We start from the raw sequence: 25,074 nt of genomic DNA, 5'->3' as shown, positions 1-25,074 counted from the left end.
TCGGGGGGGGGGGGGGGGGAGGGGGGATGTAAGACCTGAAATAAAGTTGAAGCATCTCAGAGAAAATTTCATTTGTTTCCATATCTAAGTTGCAATCAACATTTGTTGGTCATACATAATTCAAGAAACACTGTTGGTGAATTCAACTAAATTTTATGATTGGTCTTTAAACAAGAACTTTTTTTTTTATCTTGCATATGTAAATGTTGTTGAAACTTTGAAACTGACCTTTGACATGTCTTGAAATGGATTATTCATTTCGTTAATATAAAATATTAGACAAAAAATGTCATAACATTCCAATACTTAGTATGTCATTAAACAATTGTGAAGGGATCAGTTCTTTTTTCTTTACTTTTTTAGTGGGAAAAATTGCATCTTACTGTTCAATGCATGTATCCACCTTACTTCAAATTACGTACATTTTTAATTGACAAATTGTGTATTTCCACAATATATGAATGAAGTTCAATCTGTTTTTGTTCTTTCAATGACTTAAAATTATTTTATTAAATAATAATGAAGTGTTTACCTTTTAAGAACTCATTCAGAAGCTACTTGTTTTATTCTTTATATTTAGCATTATTTTGAGCCAATCGACTAACTTATGTTTGTAAATTGATGAAATGTGAATAACTTCTAGGGTTTCTTTGACACTAAATCCATTTGAATTTAGCAATTTAATTGAACTGTTTTCTGCTCTGACAATGGTAAGACCAAACATCATGTCAACATTTAGTACAAATAGTGCTCAAGTGTTTATAGGTACATACAAAAGTAAACCTAAAAGTTTATGACCACCAAAAAAATATGTTCTTTTACAACTATTTTGAATTTGAAACAAGTGCATTGCAAATGATGAAAAAATGTGAGAACTAATTCTGTGTGTTGGGATTTTGAAGATTTCAACATAAATGTTACTCTTTAAGTTTTTTTTTTTTCATTTATTATACATTTTACAGTTGGAACTGATGTTTAGTCAGAATAAACCAAAGAAAATTTAACAACTAAAGATTTTGTTTGCATATTTGTTCTCTCTAAGGAAAAAATATTTTCCCTTTGCCCCATGCTATTCTGGTGTGATGTTGCATTTTCCACTACCAACACCATATTATGGTAGCTAGTGGGTGATAGAGGAGTACACAGAGTTGGCAAGTTCGCCAGGTTTTATAAAGAGAACTTGAGCATTGACAATATCAGGCATTCATTGTCAAGCTTTCTTCTAAATAAAGAAACCTAATTGAATCCTCAGTGCTTTCATTTTTAAAGTACCTTATGGAGGGGCTAAAGTGGCCTTTCTTTACCTGGTCATGGTGTTGATAGGGTTCCCCCAGAAAGTATGCTATTTAAAGTGTGGGGTACGTAAGGCATAGGTCAGAGGGCATCATCAATAAGATAAATATCTCAAGAATGCTCTTGGATACACAGGTGGTGGAGGAGGGTTCAATCTGGATAGCCACAAACATCAATCAAGGGGGCAGTTGGCCATATATTACTTTGAATTTGCTGGATCTACTGGCATTTTGCACCACAATTTCTGGTAATTGACTGTTTTTCAAGAAAAGAGCATATTGTAAGTAGTAGTACTCATTTATCTTAATTTTTTAATATAATGGCACTTTTTCAATTACATATTTCTAAAATTTCAACAAAAGGGCAAGTTTAATTAATAACAGGATTTAATTAAAATATGGTTCCTTTCACTACCAGAAAGGGGCACTTGTAATTTATGAAAAGGGCACTCTTTATTCTTTTTTTTTACATAACTGGCGGGTACGTACCCGTGGCTCTGTCGCCCACTTGAATACTGAGATATGAGTTGGATCGATCAGTCCTATAACGCACGTTGCCTGAACGGCTTTTGTCTATACTGTTCACAGGGATGAAGGCCTGTCCAGTACTTAATCCTTTCATTCGTTAAGTTGTAAATAAATGAAAGGAAATGTAAGAATTTTTTTTGTGTGTTTTATAAATTCATGGAAACATTTACTTGCTGTCAAAGGAGAGTTTTGACATAACAGAATCCTCGGGCCTTTACCAATAGTCTACGAAAGTCAAAACTATTTTCAAATGACGGGCATTGCTTGAGTAGAGGACACTAGTAGTTAGTAGAGGACAATAGTTATGCGAGGAAAACATTGCTTGAAAAACGTCAGCTTTTTTTTCAGAACAAGAAAACATAAACGGCAAAGGAGAAAGGCAAGCGAAAATAAAACAGTAGCAAATTATGGCCAACGGTGAGGGAGATTATATCGAACCATGACCTTTTTCAATCGGTCCATGCATGCTAACGTACATGCGTAACACCTTATACTTATAGATAGAAATCCCTATTGGAGAGATGATATTTTGTTGGTCTTGACATTTAGAAACCTTGCAACAAGCTGTCTAATCAATAGGCTGTTAATCTATGGAGCTTACGCTGACAAAGAAACTGTGAATGTTCTCATGCTGTCATTTATCGACTTTTCGTGGTATAATAGAAACAGAATGACTTATCCTGCAGGTGTTATTGTTATTCCTGCCGTTGATACCGATGATACACGATAAACGACAAAGGACGCCTGTCCTGTTGTTGCTAGGCCCGTTACTAAGGAAGCGATTCACATTCAGACAGTCTGTTGACACATTGAACACCTCCCAGCTGCTTCCACGCACGTTATGTGGTTTGCTATAAAGATTTACTCAAAACTAGCGGGGAGAATACTTTGAGAGACTGACATTTGTACATTTCGAAAGGACAACTGTAGAGAAAATTTCAAATTTTATAAGCTCAACCTGATCAGAAAATGACAAGATACTGAGTCAACTCTCTTAAACATTGACGATAATTGCGGTATAATGGTTGACTTTGAGGGTGAGTGAAAGCAGGAGTTTGTGAAATCTCACGCCGTATCCTAAAGTAAAACCTAGCCTAGATGCTAGTGACTTAGGGCTAACTTTCGAAATTTAAAGCTGAATTCACTTTGCATTTAAATTAGCCATATATGCTGTCATTATTCTCATATGTTAGTTCAGTGTTATAAACACAAAGTTGTATCGTTACATCCTGACACTGTACGGAAATTTCAAATTCACTGTCCCAGGGATATGCCTAAGTTAGGCCTTACCCTCAGCCAAGTTAAACCATGGAAGGGATGGAGTGCTTGCCACGAAGTCTATTCTGATAAAAAAATAGGATAGGGCCTAGTCTGGGTCCACACTATGCTCAATGCAGTAAATGTAGTCTTTTTATTTGTTTACCATATTTATAGGCCCATTTGGCATTTAGTTGGGTAATTCTAGCTGTAAAACTTAGTCATAGCCTAGGCCTCTTTATAATGAATGTACTGTATGCAGTTGACTATCCACCCAATTTAAGGCTTTTGGATAGATTTTCATCTTGAAATGTTACCTTCCTTTTTGGAAAAGAATTAATTTGACCATACTTCTGATGAAAGGTAACCAGTGTTTACATTATGCAGTTACAGCTGATGATTTCAAACAGTTAACTTAAACAAAGTGGCTATTGTTACGACTAGTCGTAAGAATAATTCCCGACTACGCATGCGCAGTTGCTATTTTCCTGACCAGGAGTACTATTTTTACGACGAGGAGAAACAATAATTTCCGGTTAGGGTTAGGGTAAGGGTTAGGATTGAGGTTTAGGGTTATGTTTAGGGTTAGGGTTACCCCTACTACATGCGCAGTTGCTTTATTTCCTTTACTTCGCTTGAATTTGCCTTTGTCGTAAGAATAGTTTATAAATAATTGTTACGACTCGTCGTAAGAATAGCCATGGCCTAACTTAAAATGTAGCTATGGATTCCTTCCCTTTACGGATTATGATAAAAAAAATAAGTTAGGACATATTACAAAGTATTAGGCCTATCATTTTTGTTTTGTCACAAGGACAATCTTTTATATTTCTTCACGATTCACTGAGATTTTGACCAAAAGGCAACCAAACCTTGCATGACTCCAGTACACACTTTTTAGACTTGTATGGTAGGCTCATTGTGTACTTCCATTTAAAAGTTGATACTTATCTTGTTCACAGTTAACAACATCTTGTGACAAGTGCTACTGTACATAACAAAATTATTCCCCACCAGAGCAAAATCATTTTGAAGAGTTTTTCAGAAGCACTTTATCACATCTTGTGAACTAGCTGCTTCAGAGTGCAGTGACTCTTAAGGTGTCATGACACTTTTATAAATGATAACATTCAAACTGTGTATGTTACCTTTCTGCTAAAGTAATTAAAACAATGAAGTTTGCTCCCAGGGAAATAGAATTACACTCTTCATTGACCTTGAAGCTTTCAATTTAGTGCATTCTGGTGGTTGGGACATCTGTCATGGCCATCAATTTCAAATTTACAAGTACATTGGGGAGTTCGTCTCTCATGTTATTCTTTGATCGTCAGTATTAACACACTGCAAGATATATTCATCAACATTGTCATGAAATCAACACTCTAGTTATTAAATTTAAAATGGTATATTGGGTAGCAAGTAAATTTAACATTTCTCAAGTAAACAGTTGAATTTTCTCAAAACAATTCATGTCAGTACTACTGTACCCTTTTCTGTAACTGCATGTCATTACAGTTGATGAGATTAAATAAAGTCCAAGGAGTTTATCACCTTAAATTACATTTAGCAAGGTCATGTAGCCTACCACAATGTCTGTACTTTTCAAAGCTGACGCTTCAACCACTTCAAGTTCAAGTCAGGTATTCAATACCAGATCTATCTTGGCATGTTTTCTTAGAATTAGTGTACATATCCTCCATTTCTGAAAGAAAATAGTGTCTTGTGCAATAAAAATGTGAATATTGTAAATTTATTTTTTGTCATTTTAAGATGACCAGATGTTTGATGAAACAACAATAATTAAAGTAAAATGAGCAGCCCAAAGTTAAAATGGCTAAAACAGGAAATATGTAAAACCAAATGGCAAAGAATTTTCAGACCAAATGTCATGAATGTGAAAGTTGTGATGAATGGATCCTGAACGATAAATTGTAATCGTAATTCAGTTGATTTAAGTCAAGTTCATCAATCTCAACAAAAATTTGTTTATATTTAGTGTGTAAAGAGTAAATATTTTATTATTGTAGCAAATTATATTAAGTAAAAATATCAAAGAGATTTGCTGGTTTAAGTTCATAATATGCATCATTTGCTCATTTTACAATAAATAAAATCTTGTTTTGCTATTAATTGAAATGAAAAAAAGGAAAAAGAAAAAAAAAAGATGACATCATTACAACAATAATACCACATATGATATTTGACATATCTTTAATTGTCTGGACATATTTATCTACCCTATTTGCATTTTTTCCAGCGTTTGGGCTTATCAAATTTGATTGTTGGTAGTAGGAAAACAAACTAAGGTTGACCATTGAAGTAAATTGCAAACAAAGAGTTTCTTCGTGTGAAGTAGACTTTGGTTTATTGATGTGAAATAACTCCAATAGATGCATAGTATCCTAGCAACTGCTTTCTACCTGTCCAGTCTTACTACGATATCGAAGCTTCACATCAAATTCGCATTTCTTTCAAGTACACACTAGAGCTAGCAGCTTAAAAAAAGTGTACGGCATATTAAAAAGAAGTATGGAAGTAAGCAAAACTCCTATTGCAACTGAAGATACTGGAAGAGTTTCTAAAGGCAAAAGAATCAAAGGAAAAGGGAAAGGTAGGCTGTCTTACGTTTGTTGCAAAATTAACTTGTTTCACTCTGTATACATAGATCCTGTGATTTTTGGTTCTAACTTCTAAGGAATGTGGTCAGCAGTTTGTGAAGAAGTCTTTCAGTTAATCAATGGATGTTGCAAGGTAACATTCTGTTATGGTAGCTTCCTGAAATAAAATTAAAAACTGCATAAAAGAAACCTAACTTAGGCTCATTCGACAGAGTGCTCTGTGATGCAGAACTTCCCCAAACAACTGAGAAAGTCTCACTCCGATTCTAGAGGTATATCCTTGTTTGAAAGTTGTGTCCATGGGCTGTCATTTTGTAAATCTGTGATGTCATAGCGTCACTAGGATTTAAAAGCGGTACTTTCTCTTCGTTTTTCTTTTCATATGATCATATTTTCATATTTTGAAGGTAGAAGATACTGTTGCAATCAGTACATCATGTATTTAGCTTCAGGATTGAAGTTCAGCTCTTGTCAAACCTGTCTTCATTATGGAAGCTAAACATGATATAAAATAAAGATTAGAATAAAGGGAAGCCACACATATGGCAATCATGATTTCATACATGTAGACTTGATTAAGTCTTCAGCCTTTTGTGTGAAGAAGGAACATTAAATCAGTGATATCTCCCAAGTAGAACAAGAGTTTAGTTACTGTAACTGTTTGGGGAAGATGTACATTATAATCTTCTGCAGTACATAGACTAATAACAATGGTTAGGTGCTGTTGTCATGCACCTTTAGTATGTAGACATGGTCACTTCTTAACTCAATCATATATCTGTTCAAGTTGGTAAAACCTTTTGCAAATGTTACCAAAAAAAGGAGGAAAAGAAATGAAAAACCAGGCATGTGAAAGTTGTCGTTATTCACTCAGGTACAACATCTGAATCTGTATGAAATGCTGCTATATAGGGTCTTTCATATTCAGGTTTCCTATATAAAGTGCTTCCCAAATTATCATTAACAATCCCCCCCTCCACAACCTTGGCTCAGAAGAAAGGAAACAGAGAAAATCAATTAGATGTTTCCATAGTCCTGAATTCATTATTGATTAATCAAATGTTTCTTTGTAGGAATGCATTACAATATTTTTTCTGTTTTTTCCCTGTTTACCTAACATTGCTAGGATGAGTTTGCAAAATGCATCTAGGTTTATCTTCATTTAAGCTGGTAAATTTTACTGGTTTTGTACAAAAATATTAAAATTAAATCTCCTGACACTGTCCACTTATCACTCCCCCCCCCACCCACACCAACCCACAAAACGAATTTTTTCATTGCAAATGTGCACTTGTATACAATAACATTATGTTCCTACATCTATTGTTGTTCGTCGACATGTCAATCATTAACATGTGACGTAAAGTCTCATACCTAGCTGTAAAACCAAATCAATGATGGAGCCTTGATCCCCTCAGGTCATACCTGACTGTTGTCAGTATTGCCCCTCCCACATATACTGAAGATACAGTAGGTAATCATACTTTGGAATATTGTTTTAAAGATCAATAACCAAATCAAAATTTATTTGGCATAAAAAAATTCATGCTTTTAAGTAAGTTTTCTGCAGCGCCAGTCCACAAATTATGGGGCATGACCCAAAATGTGGGTAGCGAAATTATGATAGTTAGCATAATTTGTTTCAGATGCTCAGAAATTTTTCTGCATTTTTCCAATCTTGCTGACAGATTGATTTAAGTTACTATAATTTTTTTTTATAATCAAAACATAGACCATTCTAGCTGTCATGAATTTCTGAGTTTGGGGTTCTGATGGGTGGGGTCCTGATGGGGGGGTCTGGTGGGTCGTGGCTCAGTCCTCATGGAAGATCATGGGTAGTGGGCCTAAATATTTGCAAACTAGTGCTCTGAAATTCAGTACTATTAGTTTCATGTATGATTTAATGTTGGTAAACCATAGAAGTTGGCTTTTCTTTCCCTACCACACTCTTGTTAAGTTGCTTTTTCATCTTGTTAGTTTTATGGTTTTTGGTATCACTGCCTGGGCTATTACAGGTCAGCAGTATCGGCCCCAAATTTGACTAGTGTACTGCTCAATTTTGCTTAAATTTATTAAAAAGTACTTCCAGGAAATTCATTTTCTGAATATTCAATTAGGCAATTACATGTCTCGGTGAGGAAACTTGCTTTGAGGGTCAGAGTTAAATGACATTTGGAAGTTTGAGGATGAGTGACAATTATTTGAATTTCTGATGGTCTTTAAAGGCATTGAAGACTCGCCCCAAAACGTGTGCCGCCCTGTAAAAAGTTAACTTTCCGTTGCTTGCAAGTGAAGTTTTTGGTCACTACAAAATGCAGACAGTAATGAAACGTGATATCTTGTTATGTTTTATCGAGACCTGAGATATCCATTGCTGCTATGTACACTGTGTTGTGGGTATTGACCGTAGCTGCATGTATTGACTGAACACTTGTGTCTAATTACCGACGGTAGCAAGCTGTGTGTGTATTTTCTGGGATTGACTGTGGTGTCTAACACTTCTGTTACATGTCATTCGAAACTAGGTCAGAGTCCCGGCATCAGACGTTTCTTTGTGTGTGAGTCTTCACTCCCTTTAAGTTTTCCAACTAGCACAATTGGATGTCCAAAAAAACACTTACATAGAGAGAAAATGACTGTGGGTTGACTAAAAAATATTGAAAAAATATATTTTGTCTCTTAGGCAACAATTGTTTTGTTTGTCTTACAAGATGTTGTTTGTTGTCTGGGATCAGCTTTCATATCCTAAACAAGTAGATCAGGACTGCAAAGAATCCAAAAGTAGCATCTGGTTACATAGTAACAGGTATCATCTCAGTATTGATCGGTAAATTATACCACCAGAGTAGAGTTACAGCTGGTAACCTCACAAAAGAACAGAATTACCTTAGCTTACTTCTGATTGGTTAATTGGATCTTCAGTTACATGTTGACTTTTACTGCTCCTGTTTTCATGTTGCATTCCTCGTCACATTCAAAAGTAGACTAAACATCTGTAACTGAATGAGGAAATTTATTTTTTATATCTTATTGGGAATAAATAAAATGATAAGAAAGCTAAATAAAGCTTCATTGCTGTCTGAAGTTAATATGTAAATTACAATTTAGTGGTCTGTTACTTCAAACAGTAGTTACATTAGTTGCATGCTGCTCCGAGTTCAAACACATTTGTCTCTAAAGTAGATCTACTGGAGGGTAAGAAATTTAAATTTATTACTTTAAAGTTAAACAGAGTGGCTTACAATTTGGTATGTAGAGAAGATTGTATTGTACAGTTATTTAATATTGCTCGAAACAGCCACTTTATGTTGCAAACTGTGTTTTTCTCTCAATTTTTTGTCGAAATAATCTGTGATGGGGCTATTACAGTTTGTCATCAAGGAATGTTAAGTTGTGTCATTTGGCAAAGTTTAAAAATCATCCGTATTGGCCCCAAATTTTAGCTCACTAAAAAACCGCTAGGAGTAGTACTCTCCTGGAGGCTCTGATCCTAGTAAATTATTTTCTTATCAAAATAGACCATTCAATATTTCAGAGTGGGTGAAGTACCACTTGTCAGTCAAATATGCTTGTTAATGACTTGAGAATGATTAACCATTATTTGACATTTAATACCATTATATAGGGAATGCATAGGGAATATGTTGGAATTACTTGATGATCAAACGCATCTGTTGGCCTCTCCTCCCCACCCACACCCTCCCCCTCCCCCTCCCCACCCAGTAAACACACTGCTAACGTTGTTTGATGAAAATATCACATTTATCTAGAGTAGGTTTGGATGACTATTGTACATCTGTCTTCACCATTGCTGTGATTGTGTGTACATATGGATTATCTTGCCCAACCCTTTTGACTTAAAAGCAAACAAGTAATCATGTTTTCATCAGCTTGATAAAAAGGTATCTTTGACAATCCAAATACGATGACATCTTGACATAAAGCATCTAAGTAAACCAGTCGAGAAGTAAAAGTGTCACTCCGCCAGCTCTTGTTATCGTTTTATTGTCGATTGTTTGATATTCAAGGGCGGCGGAAGCACTTTTAATCTGGGGGGGCACCGACATCAAAGGGCACTTTGCAGAAATTCGATTGGACTGATGCAGCCTGATATTTAGTACCCTTTATAACTCTTATTGTATTATCTTATTTGCGTATACACATCACTCCATCAACGCCCCCCCCCCCCACCCTCAAGGAAAAAAAGGCATACTAGCACTGCAATATCCAATGTGCAAATTGGGAAACAAGGAACAAGTTTTCTTTGAAGACAGAATGAGGTGAAATCATGCTAGTTGCTAATGTAGAGTTTATTTCTTGTTAATATCTTAACATTTTTTTTCTATTCGAAATAGCTTTGAGTTTGACCCACAGAAATTCATTAAAAGTCAGGGGTGTAGCCAGGATTTGCAAAGTTGTAAAGGCACGATTATCTGAAGAAAATTTTTGGTTTTACAATGCCCTCAGATGGCCGGAAACGGCCCTTCCCGAGTGTTCATTCTGGTTCCCTGGCCTCTTGCTAACTTGAGACACCTCAATTTTTATGTAGAAAAAGGGCACATTTTTAACCTGAGGAAAAGTGGGGGGGCACATGCCCCCTGTGCCCCGGTTCCGCCGCCCTTGTTGATATTTGTTCTCCGTCGATCGATCGATGTTGACAGACGTTGAGATTTTCCAAACGTGAAGAAATTGGTGGACCTTGTAGTTTTATTTTAGAGCGCTTTGAAGAAGCACCGTAAGGGGGACGGAACATTATAAGAATGGAATGACGTAACACCTTAAATAGCTTCTTGCTCCCTCGCCAACCTCCTGCAGAGAGAGCAAAACGTTATTCCTCTTTGTGATCGGGAGAACGCTATTGTATAGAATTATTGATTAAGCTAAGAAAAACATCTTAATATTGATTCCTGGGCCTTAAATCAATAATAGTTTACTCTATTTAGGTTCAGTGATAGAAAGAAGTGATGATTTAAACAATATAGAGACCATCCCATAATCAATATTGAACGGAGGTGAACAGTTTGGATTAGCAGGATTCTCTGTGGAAATGCGAAGCAAAGAGCGACATTCTCCTTCAGTCTCGGATCTACGTCGGTCGACGATTTGATACCATCTTTACAATCTTGGGAGTCATATACATTTGTAGTTTGATTGTTCACAAGTTTGACACAGATTTTCATGTTTTACAGTGGAAAAGTTATAGCTAACAAATGGAATACCCAATAGATAATTTTTCCAAAATTGTTTTTCTTAAAGACTGGGAATATGGTGTCTATGAGAAGGTTTTACTTATTTTTCAATGTGGAATGATTTTATGACTGTGATCACTAGTATTATGAAGCCAATTTATTAAATTGCTTTTGTGTACACCTTCAAATATCTGTAAAACAATGGCTGCATTGTTGGAAAAGTCATATGGAGGTGATAAACTTCCATCTCTGGTGACTAGCCCCACCCCTAAGAGTATCGGTCGATCACCAACGGGAAGTGCAAAGTCCACGGTGTCTTTACCGAAGTTGGTCCTCAAAGCCTACGGTACAGCGTATTCAAATGCGTTGAAGAAGAAGAATCGTGCAACAAGAAGAAAGTCCCTGACTACGAGTAGCGAAAAATCCAAATTACCCAAACTTTTGCAAAGTGATATTAACCAAAATGGAGGTAAAAATTATCAAGGCTCATGGATTCATTTAGGTTCTACTACTTGTTTCGAAATCAATTTTTAAAATTTTAAGAAAACGTTAAGTGCTTGGGCTGGTAGGAATTGTTCAGCCACTTTTTAATATAGCATTAATGCAACTTATGCCTCCAATCTGTGGCACCTTTTGCTGATAACTCACAGGATATTTTCCAGTAATAGTAGTACCAACTTGAGCGAGAAATAGAAGAATCATGAAAGGTTTTTGTGAGCTGATCGACTACAAACATTTTTTTAAGGCATCATTGTGTACTTCTCTCCTTGCTCACTGTTCACTACTGTACCGCGCTGGAATTCCTTCAAACATTCATTGTAGTCATCAAAATACGATAACATTTAATCAATCTTAGATACCCTCTTAGCTTTTCTCACACAAAGATTGCTAATTGGGGATAATCATATAATAACTCAATTGATTGAGCCAATTGGATGCTCTTGACACTTAAGCTTTATCAATCGAGTTAATGCGGAAAATGAACCCAGGATCAAAGATTACAAATTTTCCTGAATTATAGCATTTGGAATCTAACAAAGCCACAATGTAATAAGGATAAAATCTGCAAAACAAAATCAAATTTTTTTTTTAGACTGAATTAAAAATCTTATTTTTACCTCAACTTTCTGTGCTTCTTTTGGTTAGATTTGATCATTACATTGTATTAGAGTGAAGCATTATATTTAAATATTAAAATTTATTAATTAGTAATATCTCTCTGTTCTTTCGACAGTATCCAGGGAAAACCATTTTGACAATTACAGTAACTTGAGAGGAAGGTATGTAAACGTTGTTGTTCTTACTTTTGGTATTTTGGTTTTGTGGAAAATCTATGGAAAGGTAATTTAGAAATTAGAGATCAATCAATATTTGTCCCAAATGTTGGCATGCTGAAATTAGATTTCAAAAGTATTTTTCTACTGGTTCTGTATCTTCAAGTTACTTCCAGACATTTTGGAGTGTTCATCAGACAAGTTAATGTTTCAGTTAGGTAACAGTACTTTCCGGGGTGGTAGTTAAATACTTGTTGAAGATTCAGCATTTGAGTGACCATTCTAGACGATTAGTTGTAAGGCATCATTAGTAGTTCACGGAATTGAAAATAGTTTGAAACTAATAATGGTTTTGAGAAGTCAATCATCATGCTCACAAATTATTATCATTAATTATGAAATGGTGGCAAAATTACCAGCATTTTCAATTCAGAAGTTGCAAAAATGTTCTAGGTCTTCCTATTCTTGACTTCTAGAAAACTTTTGAACGGTCACTTGAATTTCCTTTTTTTTTTGCATTAATTATGTTTTGTGAAATAGTTGCATCCTAAAATTAGCCACGTCTTTGTTGAGTTACCTGTCTCCCCCTACTAAAAAAAAAAAAACCTGCTTGTTTATTATCGATTGTTTCATGAAATGATAAAAACTGTCATAAAAAGAGATGCTCATTTAACTGATCTAACATCACATTAGCAACAGCACACACAAAGGGCTAAATCCAATAACATGTGGCCTTGAAAAGTTTCAAGTGACAAAAGGCTATATATTGATTTGTATGTTGTCTCTGATGTACAATGGTATTAAATGGTCTCTATGTTCCCTAACAACTCCCTAGTTAAACTAAGTAGTCCAGCCACTTTGACTGATTCTTCAGGCATTGCCATTTTTTGTAAACAAATTGTTCAAATGATTGTTTATGTTTGTGATTATCAAACTGCATTTGTTTTGCCTAAAATTTATTCTTTATTGTCTCAAAATTGAATTTTAATATATTCTTTTTTCTATTGTTTACAGAGAGAGATGTATTTATTTAGCAGAACCAAAAACTAACAAGACAATATGGCTGACCAGCGTTGGGTGAGTTTTAATAATTAATGACGCTCCTTCTCTCTTTGATACCCATCTCCGCCCTCTACTATTGCAAAGCGCCCTCATTAACCTTCCTTCGGTTCAACGCCTTTCACCTCTTCCTTCCAAATCTTACGGGCAGGCGTTGACCCTGAGGAAGGCAAGTATTGTTGCTTGATCACACCCTAACATGGTTTTGGGGTTTACCCCTTATACATAAGGTCAAAGCAACAAAATGCCATCAAGTGGAAAATGCTTTAAATGCATTATACCTTACATATCTCTACTCTACTACTGCACTCTGACTGCTCTATTGAGCTTAGTGTTATTTAGTACCTTTTATTATATATTAAGTATATATTAGTACATAATCTTTCATTAAAAATATCAAGCCATACCATCAATTTAATACTTCTCCTCCTTACAGGACTAATACAAGCTTTCTATGTCTGTTCCATTTCCATGCTGTTCTCAACAAAAGTTTCTTAATTATATTGTATAAAGACCAATTTGATGGTACTGTGAGACCCTATTCATAATACTGGAATTGAAATTTTCATGCTAGTGGACACAATAGTAGCCATTTGGAAATGATTTCAAATATGACAATATTTTTGTTCTCTGATCAAACAGGCCCAAGCTGGTTTGGGGAAATCAGGAGACAATGTGGCCCATCAGCCCCGCAGCACTGGAGGCAGAATCTTCAAAGAGGGTGGAGGAATTATCAGTTCCTAAGAAAAACTTTAGACATACCCTAGATGGGAAAGAGTGAGTAATAAGTCTTTCAATGAGACAGTAAACTTTGTTATCTCAAATATTTTGTGATGGACGAGAGGCCAGTAGCAGGCCGTTCCACTTTATTGTCGTTTCACTGATACAGGTGGTGTGCACTCCAAAACATATCATGTCATCAATGTGCACAAGACAAGTTGGGGATACTTGTGGAACTAGACTCCTGTGATTGTTGGTGTTTATAATCCCGTTTTTGTTTCGTGATTAATTAATTGTGTTTCATTAAGGGACAGAAAATCCATAAAGACAAGCGTGTTCTGCGACCTCACGCTTCAATAGACTCAGATAGAAACAGTACGAATACATTCTAGTGTTGGTATACATCCACTCTTTGTGTTGATGAACCTCACAGAACAACTGGAAGGTTTTATAAATTGACTTCGCTGCCTTGCTTACTTGTCTCCTCACAACATTAGCACTTTCTCTGTACCTCTGAATCCAGAGTGATCTATTTAACGTAGTGCACCCTTGGCGTTGATCAGCGAGGGTAGTTTTGGGAGATCATTGCTTGAAGAGCAGGAGTTGGCAAGAAAATTACAGCAAGATTCAGAGGATTGTATAGTTGCTGCTGAACTCAACTTATTAGATTCTGAATTTTTCTGCCTGCCTGACCTATAATTGTGCTGAAAGGCCTATTTTAATTGCCTTCTTGATTTAAGAAGATTGCAGTTTTTATTTATATAATACATTGACATGTGCTTTTCTTCTCAAATCGTACAGACGTATTCATGTATTTAGCTGTGGACGCAACTCTGTAATCTGGGATGTCAGTCCACTAGCCATGAAGACAGAGCCCTCCGATAGAATAGTTTCCTTAGCTCAGACCAAGTCACTACCACCTCTGTACCAGGAAGATAGGTAAGTTGTGCATAGATGTTATAGGGGAATGATGTATTCCAGCTAGTTTATGAGAAACATGTAATGTACAACTAGCTCAGACCAAGTCACTACCACCTCTGTACCAGGAAGATAGGTAAGTAGTAGTTTATGAGAAAACTGTAATGTACAGCTAGCTCAGACCAAGTCACTACCACCTCTGTACCAGGAAGATAGGTAAGAAGTACTCATATGTTATAGGGGAATGATGTATTCCAGCTAGTTCATGAGAACCCTGTAATGTACAACTATGGTCATGCAAATGTTCTGTGTGTGTTAGTAATTGAATAGGCTTGGTATTGTCTTAAAGGTAATAATCACATGTTCTTTAATTATCTTTCAGAGCCAAGCATTCCTTCAGTTGTGGTCGTGAGTCTCCAGTCTGGACGGTGTCTGATGCAGCACAGAAAGCAAAGGAAAAGGATAGACTGGAACAACTAGCCAGGCCAAAAACACCTCACAGAGATTACGAATTACCCAGACAGGTAACTAGAAATGATTTCATGTACCATGGTATGGGTGATTTGTATGGTGTCTGGCTGTACTAGCCCGATCTAAATTACCTCACAGAGATTACGAATTACCCAGACAGGTAACTAGAAATGATTTCATGTACCATGGTATGGGTGATTTGTATGGTGACTGGCTGTACTAGCTTGATCTAAATTACCTCACAGATATTATGAATTACCCAGACAGGTAACCAGAAATGATTTCATATACCATGGTATGGGTAATTTGTGTGGTGTCTGGCTGTACTAGTCAGGCCTAAAACACCTCACAGAGATTACGAATTACCCAGACAGGTAACCAGAAATGAATTCATATACCATGGTATGGGTGATTTATGTGGTGTCTGGTTGTACTAGCCGGATCACCTCACAGAGATTACGAATTACCCAGACAGGTAACCAGTAATGATTTCATGTACCATGGTATGGGTGATTTGTATGGTGTCTGGCTGTACTAGCCAGATCTAAATTACCTTACAGAGATTATGAATTACTTAGACAGGTAACCAGAAATGAATTCATATACCATGGTATGGGTGATTTATGTGGTGTCTGGCTGTACTAGCCGAATCACCTCACAGAGATTACGAATTACCCAGACAGGTAACTAGAAACGATTTCATATACCATGTTATGGGTGTTCTGTGGTTTGTCTGGCTGTACAAGCTCAATCTAAATTACCTCACAGATCTTATGAATTACCCAGACAGGTAACCAGAAATGATTTCATATACCATGGTATGGGTGATTTATGTGGTGTCTGGCTGTACTAGCCGGATCACCTCACAGAGATTACGAATTACCCAGACAGGTAACCAGAAATGATTCATATACCATGGTATGGGTGTTCTGTGTCATTTCTGGCTGTACTAGCCAGATCTAAATTACCTTTTGAAGTGTAAGTGTCAGTGTTATTCACCAACAAAATTTATGCATATGAGATCAAACCAAGCATGTTAGTATTTTGATGCTTGCTTTGCTGGCAAAATATTTAAAATTGGAAGTTTTAAGCTGCATGACAAAAAGTATGTAATATGTAAGTTGTTTGCCATGTTCATAATATCTTCCTATAACTGAAGCTCCATCATGACATGACAAGCTGTCCTTGTTTTAAAATGTTTTACCAGGACAACCAGTCTGTTTTATATTTTCCTTCAGGTTGAGTCTCTAGTCAGCGACAATGCCAAGAAAGGGCGGGCTTCAGCGAGAGTTGAACAATTGGCAAGACCCAAGAGCAGACCACATGGGCCATTTAGGGAACCAAAGTGGCCGGTAAGATGAGCATTTCCCCCACCCCCTCCCCCCTCTTACCGAGGGAGCACATGTCTTCACTGAAGGCTATACAATATTCTACGTTGCACCTGTTTTAGTCTAGCCAGCAAAGCAACACCTCACCCTCTCCCCAAAATCATGATTTTTAATAGAAACTTGTTTTTGATTCTTTCCATACTTGATTGTTGTGATGTGTAGAACAATCCCTATTTCCCAGCTCCTAGCTCCATAGCAACTATAAGAGACATCTGTATTACCTCAAGCCCTCAAAATATGCTATAAAGTTAAACTACTGGTCACTTATGTGTATACTTCAACAGACATTCCCCATGGAATTAACGGTGTTGAGACAGTTAACCTTCATGATTATTTATGATTTCTCCATTGTACAGAAATAGATGAGAGTATGATAACCTCTGGAAAATTGCTTCTTCTCATAATATTTCATAATTTTAAGCTTGATGAAAATGTTGGATGCAGTTGTTGACTTCCGTGAAGTAAAACATTCGATCTCTTTTCAGGTTTCTCCAACAGCAAAACAAGCAACAGCATCGACTAGACAGATTGAACTCTCAAAACCGAAAGGAGTGGCCGACGGCTTTCTCCCGGCTCGATCAACTCTATGGGAAGTCCGCAAGTCTGCCTTGCGGGCCCACGCTACCTCCAGGACCCACGAACTGTCCAAGCCGATTGAAAGAGCCACCATGGACCATGTGCAGTTCAACCCCGACGCCTTCATCGTCAGCGAGGCAGCGAAGAAAGCCAGATGCCCGCCACGTATCGAGGAGCTCTCTCAACCACTCAATAGGAATTAATGGACCTGACAAAAACTCAGAAACAACTAGAGCACAGCCGTGCTGAACAATTGCTTTAGAAAAATTAAACTTTCGATGGAAGAAAAATGTTGACTGTGCAAGCATGCCTAACTGATGAATATACCTGACATACTTTAAAGGGAATGCTTCGTCTTGTTTTAATGCAAAGAGTTTTTTAACTCAGCTTCAGTGTTTTTCGATGGGAGGGAAAATATCGCCCCTAACCCAAGAAGCTCATCAGTGCAAAGAATCTTTGACATTCCCTCAACATCCCAATGAAATGTTTTGGGTTGGGTCAAGCAGAATTCACTCGTTATTTGAGCAGGTTCTCCATATATTGCGCTAAATATTTCCAACACAAAAGATTATTTCCAAAAACCTCATGGACAAGAGTGGATAGCTGCAATAAAAATGGCCAGTTTTCCAATACTATGGAACATATCTTGGGTGTGATTAAACTAAGTTTGCATACGGTTGCCAATCAAGAAACTGTAAATTGTTTTAGTATATCAGTATATACTATCTGTTAACCTCAGAGTATGTTCTCCTATTGTTAATGGTAATAGAAATTTTGTCGCAGGTCATGCAAGATTCTCAAATCTTGCCACAAGTCACTTATGGTACCCTTGGGCTCTTCAATAAGTCAAATATTTATCCAAGAAGTTCTGCAGAGAACATTCTTTCTAAGGTTTTTCTTTAGTAAACAGCACTTATTTTGTTTCGCTTGGTTCAGTAACTGCTGAATTAATATCCAACCTAACTCTGGTCTGCCACAACTGGCAAGTTCAAAAATGTAATTTGCAATTTTCTTAATTGTGAATACGTCTTCCATCTTTACTAACAATGTTAATCATATTAAATTAAGACATTAATGGAAAGCTTCACATATATACTCCCCATTTCTCATGTATCTGTTTTGATTTCCTTTTTCTTGTGTTTACCCATTCGAATATCTCTATGGCAACATTATGTTATGAAATTGACTGATTAATGAACCATGAGTGCCTTATTTCATTCTGTATCGTGATTTTTTTTTATGGCTAAATGCCACAGTTCAAACCCAGTGATTGCATCAATCATTACAATCATTGCATTACAAGAGGCGGCTTCCTCTCGAATTTTTTACCTCTTACCTTCACAGGTTTTCTCCTTTCTGAAATTTAGATCTTTCTGCTTCATGGTAATGACTATCGATTTGCACAGATATCCCAAGTTTTGAATGATACCCGACTTAAAATACGTTTGGTAACAGTATTTCAATCTCCTGTGTGTGTTTCCTCACTGGTTATCAAACCAAGTTATTCTTTTGTTCTTGAGTAATTATTTAATTAGTTATATATTATGCACTAATATTTAATCACTGCTGTCTATCTTTCAACTTGTATTCTACGCACCTGTAAACATTTTGGAATCTGTAAATAATGTTGCAAATAAATATAGCCAACTTTACAACTAAATCAAACGATAGTTCTTAAGTTTCTTCTCCTCTCTGTATGGTGGGTGGTGATGGCTGTGTGTGTCACATTGGGAAGAGGGATGAAAAGGGGAGGGGGTGGTGGGAGCATGTGCATGAGAATTTATTCTTGAAAAATTATAAATACCAGAATTCTTAATGGAATGTCAAGTATTGTGCTTCTTCCACAGTGGCAGTTACAGTTAATGAAAATACTTAAGCTTAATAATTATCAATAGGAAACTATTCTAAGGTAGAAATATATTATATATTAGCTACTAGTTTACCTTGACTTCATGGAAATAGTTTCTTTTTTAAATTTGGTATATTCGTTGGCCAATTGGAAATAAGTTGCTCCAATGTAAAATGCCTTGAAGGCAATTATTTGACGAGGCTAAGCAGTCACACTTGTTTGGGAGAAGCCGAATGTCTTCATACTTACCCTGCTTTGCATTGGGTGGATGGGTGGCTTTACAGTTTGAGATCATTTCTAAGTCTTCACGATTTGGAATAGTATGTCACATAGCGAAAGCTTGGATTTCTCCTGGATGCAAAACCCACCTTACTTTTCTAGCCATGGAATGTACCCACAACCTTCAAGGTTTCATCGCTTCTAATGCCAAGATCACATTCCACCAAAGCCGTTCTTCAATTTCAATTCATTCTTAAAGTCTTCCTCTGCTCAAGACTTAGGCACTGTTGTTTTAGGGCAATGCTCCCCCTCCCCCTGTGTAAATACACCTAGAGTACACAGAGAGAACCAAGTGGGGAGGAATACATATCAAGTGGTGCATTCTGGGTAGGCCTTGAAAGGGACGAGACAAAATGGGTCAGAAAAATCCGGGAGAGTCTATCATTGGACGGTTTCAAGATTCCACACAAAAGAAAACAAAAAACAAATTATTGAATTGAGTATGCCACTTTTTCCTTCGTTTTTCTTATTTCACTTGAATTTCAATAGTGCAAAATCAAGCCTTGTAGGATACTCGCACATAATTTTTTTTTCTTTTTTTTTCCATTTTGTACATTTCATTCGGTAACAAAATTCAACCATGCGATTCTACTGTGCAAACTAAACACTGGAACTTTTTTCAATATCTGCTGTACAAAGGGGTTTGGTGTTTTTTTTTTCCTTTTTACAACAAAGAATATTCATGTTTAAATTTTAATCTTCCAACACATTTTGAACACTTCAAGAGGCTTTTCTTGTCACACCATATGATAATATACAACTAAGTTTTTGGTTTTATGTACATATGCTATACAAATTGTGAAGAATGCAAAACCTTTTTACTACAAAGCAGGATTAAATCTGTCTCTGGAAAGTTCCCTGAATATCGTAATGATCAATGACTCTGTATTCCTATTTGCATTAAATCTAATCTGTTTTTTTGTGGAATAAACGTCTTTGTCACACCCAACACGCCCTGACTATATATGATCATACTTCAAAAGCATTTAACATAAGAACAGCAATTTAAACAATAAAACAAAACAAAAAATAAAGATGGACCTAAAACTAAACCCAACTAAATTTGTGAACAAATATTCTTTACATGTATCTGTGATTTAAAATTCCATTTCTAAGACACAAGCAAAAATGGAAAAAAAAAAAAATTGTAATGATTTGTTCTTTTTGATCCTGAGTGTTAAATATTCATATGATCTGAAATACTTTTTCTTTAAAAAAAAATGAAGACCATTGATGCATGGCTAGCAAGGAAAAAACATTAAGCCCTTTTAATTTATCTTTCTGGCACCAAAATCATTCCCTTCCAGTTACTGAATTCTCTAAACTACACATCATCAACACATTCTTATATAGTGAACCAATTTACTACTACACATATCAACACACATAGGATGCTACGCATGTTGAAGTCAGGTTGCCCCTGGTGACTGTAACTGTTGTAGATACCTCAAAGTGCTTTATTAAACCATTTCATAATTGTAGATACCTCAAGCTGCTTTATTAAACCATTTCACAATTCTGTTGGTCATGCATGGAGCCAAAAAAAAAAAAAAAACTTACACACTCCCATACACACTACCATCTGGTAAACACATTGAAAAACAATTCTAAATATATGCAACCCACTTTACACGCAAGCTCTAATATTCCTGACAGGTAAATCTTGGATGAACAGTTATGCATCCATCTTGCTAGATATAGTCCCTAATCTCTAGTGACACACACACTACAATCTATGATTAACACTACGCAACAATTACGACCATCTGTTCTACCCCTAATGTTACCATTATCATCACACCACAAGTATTAACATCCTTCCACTGCTCCCCTTCATGGGAGGAGACAACTTGCAACCATTCCAATCCACTTTGCTCCTGCAGTTTCTTATCCATTCGTCTTTGATCAGACTTCTGTTGACTATTTACTCTCAACTCACACCTGACAAATTACTTTGGGATGTCGTGCACATAGCTGTTCCTTCTAATAACTAAGTCATACATTTTATTCTGATACTGTGAGCTTCTATTCTCAAATTTCCTCCAAATACAATAAACAGAGAACACCTTTAAACTTCAGCATTTGTCATGTCTTAGATTGAAAGTAAAACAAAGTATTGAATAAATATTATTTCTTTAACCTTCTTTCAGTTCACTGTGCAATATTTTCTGCTTGATTAAATAATCTCAACATAAATTCCTAGAGCTTAGAGGTATACATCCCAGAACAATTACAGATAGTCCTCCCAGCCCCCATCCCCTCGCCCCCCCTCCCCATAAACGTTGCTCTTTACTACGTCGTCTCTCCAGTACCCTGAAGTAACGGATCGTGACTCATGAGGACTCCTATGGCATCTTTGATGGCATGGTAGAGGATGTTCTTTATCTGCAGTTTATCCTCGTGGTTGCTGTGCGTGTTACTCAGGTGGCGGAATTCATCAGTCAGGTAGACGCACTCTTTGATGTGTTCCGGGGAAACAAAGTCCTCTGCTACTTTGATACAAGAGTGAAGGTTCCTCACCTGGTTAAAATAGAAAAACACAGAAAGTCAAATTAGCACCAAAAGTAAATCGGTAACCCAATTCAAGATTGTGAGCTACAGATCACTGTTGCCAACCAACACTAGGAGTCAATTAGGGATTTCTATACTGTTGGACAAACATAAAAGCAACCAAGTTGTACAGAGTTTGTTGTCAACCAGCCTTAAATTGCTCCAACTGATGTTTTGATTACTGCTTAAACCTTTAATCAATATCAATCACATGAAATGTGAAAAGTATGAAGACATGCGGTTGTTGGTACCCAACTGAACAAAATTTCACCTGTGTTCTGCTCATACAACCGGGTGACCTAGTTTTTTCCCCCTGTAGTTCCTGATTGTTCGATATCAATAGTACCTAAATTTGACGCCAGTTTTATCAAAAGTGGAGGTGGGAAGATGGCAATAGTACTGTTGAAGAGAGGGTGGTAAGCATAGGGCATAGAAGGGGGCAGGGTTTAGAAAGTAAATGGGGAAAGTGGGGGGGGGGGGTAGCAGGTGTAGAAGAAAAGAAGGCTAGAAGGATCCAGAGATAGTTGTTACTCAATAGAATACCATTGCACTCACTTGATGTGGTGCCCCAGCAGGAATGAATACAGCATCTCCCAGACACTGAGCGATGGCCCAGCCTTCAACCTTGTACTCCTCTTTGAGCCGAGCCAGTTTCTCTTCGTCCAGATACCAGCTCTGGTCGTGGATGGGGTCGTGGTCCAGGAGGATCTGCTCACCTTGCTCTTCACTCAGCTGAAAATGCAACAAAAGGTAACAACATTGATGTACATTCCTTCACACAGTTCAATACCTCCTTCAGCTATGTGTAGTTTCTTGGCATTGCTACAGTTTTGTTTAAATGTTATTCTACACCCTGATCTATTTTGATGACTGTATCCTCCTCCTACGGTTCCTGTTAAAAATGATATTCTGTGCTTTACTCACACTCAAAATTGCAACAAATTGTAATATTCCTTACATGATGGAATTTCTACCTGTTAAATTACATTACTTTCTAATGCCCCACCCCCCCCCATTTTTTAACACCCTGCTAATAGTAAAACTGGTCAAAAGTTGATCAGATATACTGTGTGAGCATGAAGGGTTGCAAAGTTTTAAGTTTTTAAGACCAAATATCCCTTGTACAGGTTAACCTATTACTGGTTTATTTGAAATTGATTGCATTAATTCTGGTGCATTGGGCAACACATTGACTGAAAATAACATTCCTTTCAGTCAAAAACAAAAACTCATAATAACTTAATAAGCTGTATTATTCCTCACCTTATTCAAGAAGCTACGTATTCTGGGCGCATCCCTAGCTCTGAAGATGTGCCATAACTTAATAAGCTGTATTATTCCTCACCTTATTTAAGAAGCTACGTATTCTGGGGGCATCCCTAGCTCTGAAGATGTGCCATAACTTAATAAGCTGTATTATTCCTCACCTTATTCAAGAAGCTACGTATTCTGGGGGCATCCCTAGCTCTGAAGATGTGCCATAACGCTCCAGGTGTTTCTTTGTCTTCTATCAGTCTTTGACGGGTCTGTTCGTCCTTACAGCGTTGCTGGACAGCTTCTACGGCTTCTGAGAAAAGAGAGGCACAGCAGGGTTTAATTGAGATCACAGAGTTTACCGAAATTATGTCAAATTTTGTCCTGTCTTTTGGGGTTTTGTCTTCTATTTAATGTTGAATATTCACAAGGGTAATAAGGGCTCCTCCCACTGATTGGGATAATTATGTAATGTTATTACCACTCTATACTCTCCTCCCATATCATGCTTCAAAGCACTTGTACACACAGTATGAACAGTTCCGAACCTTTAACTAACTGACAGAAACAGGATCTACTCATACTGTCAGTACAAGTGCTTTGAAGCATGACACGAAAGGCTCACACAGTTTAGCAACGACGAATACAGAATCCTGGCAAACTTTGTCTTCTAAAAGAGAGCTTATAGTCTTTTATTAACAAGGAAATACACCAAATAACATTGATGACATGTAAAAAGGACAATGGGAAGAATCATAATATTGGTTTCTGTATCATTACTTGAAATGAAAATTGACCAATCAAGCAAATGGAAACAACAAACCAAAGCAAACAGAAGCTCTTAATAATAATAAAAATATTTGCTTTTTATATAGTGCTGTATACCAGCGATAGGTCTCAAAGCGCTTTACAGACGTTATATTACCCCTGGTCAATGACAACCTGTCCCAGAGACGATCCCTCCAGACCGCAGCAGTTATATACTGCGCCCAATGACAAGTTACCTCACAGGTACCCATTTAACCCCTGGGTGGAGAGAGGCAAGTGAGATAAAGCATCTTGCCCAAGGACACAACATAATGAACTAGGCAGGAATCGAACCAGCAATCCTTGGATCACGAGTCCGACGCCTTAGCCAATTGGCCACCACGTTCTCTGGTCTAATACTTGGTCTAATACTGGTCTAATACTTGGTGGGGCAGTCATGAGACTACGTACCGCTGATCAGAGCTTCAGCCTTGTCATCCTCCTTCTGACCTCCATGGGGGATACCGACGTGGACCATGACATTGACGGCATCCGAGATGTCCAGATGGAGATTCGTAGTGCCTGCACAGGGGTATCTCGCAAGACCTGTTTCGTTTAAAAAAGGGGGGGGGAAATGACATGGAACGAATTAGAATAACTGAACGCCCAAAGAATACATCTCAAATAGAAGATGGTTTGGATTGATGGTGACTGTTCTTTCATACTGAAATAACTGACTATTCATTCATACTGAAATAACACAAAAGTCTGCTGGTCAGATCAACAATTACCTTTACTTTCTTCATAAAAAGAAAAGACAAATTCTATTTGAATTTCATATGCTAAGCTTACTGTTACGCCTTGCAAAACATCTATGATCCCTTCAAGTCCTTGTGGTTTTTTAATACTCAGTTCCAACACCTCATTAATAAGTTTTAATCGTCACCAGAACAGTTCTTAGAAACCATCAAATTGTCTCATTTCTTACATGTTCTTCACAACTGTCTTGGAGATGCCACATTTTACACTTTACAAAACATTTTACAAAACATTCGCATGGAAGGCAGTCTTCTAAGATACTCGACGTAATGTTCTAATATCACAG

The 25,074-nt window shown here is 36.8% G+C and overlaps 2 protein-coding genes across 11 annotated transcripts in view; one reads left to right on the top strand and one right to left on the bottom strand.

Annotated features, from left to right (window-relative positions):
• The first annotated feature begins 2,537 nt into the window (after positions 1 to 2,537).
• LOC139967942 (sperm microtubule associated protein 2-like) lies at positions 2,538 to 21,574 on the top strand. 2 transcript variants are annotated; one of them, XM_071972176.1, is made up of 8 exons: positions 2,538 to 2,857; positions 12,119 to 12,164; positions 13,173 to 13,235; positions 13,860 to 13,994; positions 14,739 to 14,876; positions 15,238 to 15,379; positions 16,565 to 16,678; positions 17,200 to 21,574. In XM_071972176.1, the coding sequence occupies exons 1-8, from the start codon at positions 2,842 to 2,844 to the stop codon at positions 17,491 to 17,493; spliced, it is 948 nt and encodes a 315-aa protein (XP_071828277.1). In that variant the 5' UTR covers positions 2,538 to 2,841; the 3' UTR covers positions 17,494 to 21,574. The 2 variants fall into 2 exon arrangements, with proteins under 2 accessions (XP_071828277.1, XP_071828276.1); XM_071972175.1 differs by lacking the exon at positions 2,538 to 2,857 and adding an exon at positions 10,978 to 11,353.
• LOC139967938 (probable JmjC domain-containing histone demethylation protein 2C) overlaps positions 19,855 to 25,074 on the bottom strand; it is a 128,051-nt gene continuing 122,831 nt past the window's right edge. For all 9 annotated transcript variants that reach the window (XM_071972163.1, XM_071972165.1, XM_071972164.1 and 6 more), the window contains 4 exons: positions 24,441 to 24,575; positions 23,396 to 23,535; positions 22,524 to 22,700; positions 19,855 to 21,938 (listed from right to left, as the gene is read on the bottom strand). In XM_071972163.1, coding sequence (XP_071828264.1) covers positions 21,711 to 21,938; positions 22,524 to 22,700; positions 23,396 to 23,535; positions 24,441 to 24,575 — 680 coding nt within the window. In that variant the 3' untranslated portion in view covers positions 19,855 to 21,710. The remainder of the gene's footprint in view (positions 21,939 to 22,523; positions 22,701 to 23,395; positions 23,536 to 24,440; positions 24,576 to 25,074) is intronic.

This window comes from Apostichopus japonicus, chromosome 5 (assembly GCF_037975245.1).
Source record: "Apostichopus japonicus isolate 1M-3 chromosome 5, ASM3797524v1, whole genome shotgun sequence".
Taxonomy (NCBI): domain Eukaryota; kingdom Metazoa; phylum Echinodermata; class Holothuroidea; order Aspidochirotida; family Stichopodidae; genus Apostichopus; species Apostichopus japonicus.
The sequence above is the reverse complement of the archived record's forward strand: the minus strand, read 5'-3'. Positions and strand labels throughout refer to the sequence as shown.

Bases quoted from the DNA above. Each gene is read 5' to 3' on its own strand.
- LOC139967942 (XM_071972175.1), top strand. From the start codon at position 11,086: ATGGCTGCATTGTTGGAAAAGTCATATGGAGGTGATAAACTTCCATCT. The intron at 11,354-12,118 runs GTAAAAATTATC...TTCTTTCGACAG, and splicing joins TGATATTAACCAAAATGGAG to TATCCAGGGAAAACCATTTT. The intron at 16,679-17,199 runs GTAAGATGAGCA...ATCTCTTTTCAG, and splicing joins TTAGGGAACCAAAGTGGCCG to GTTTCTCCAACAGCAAAACA.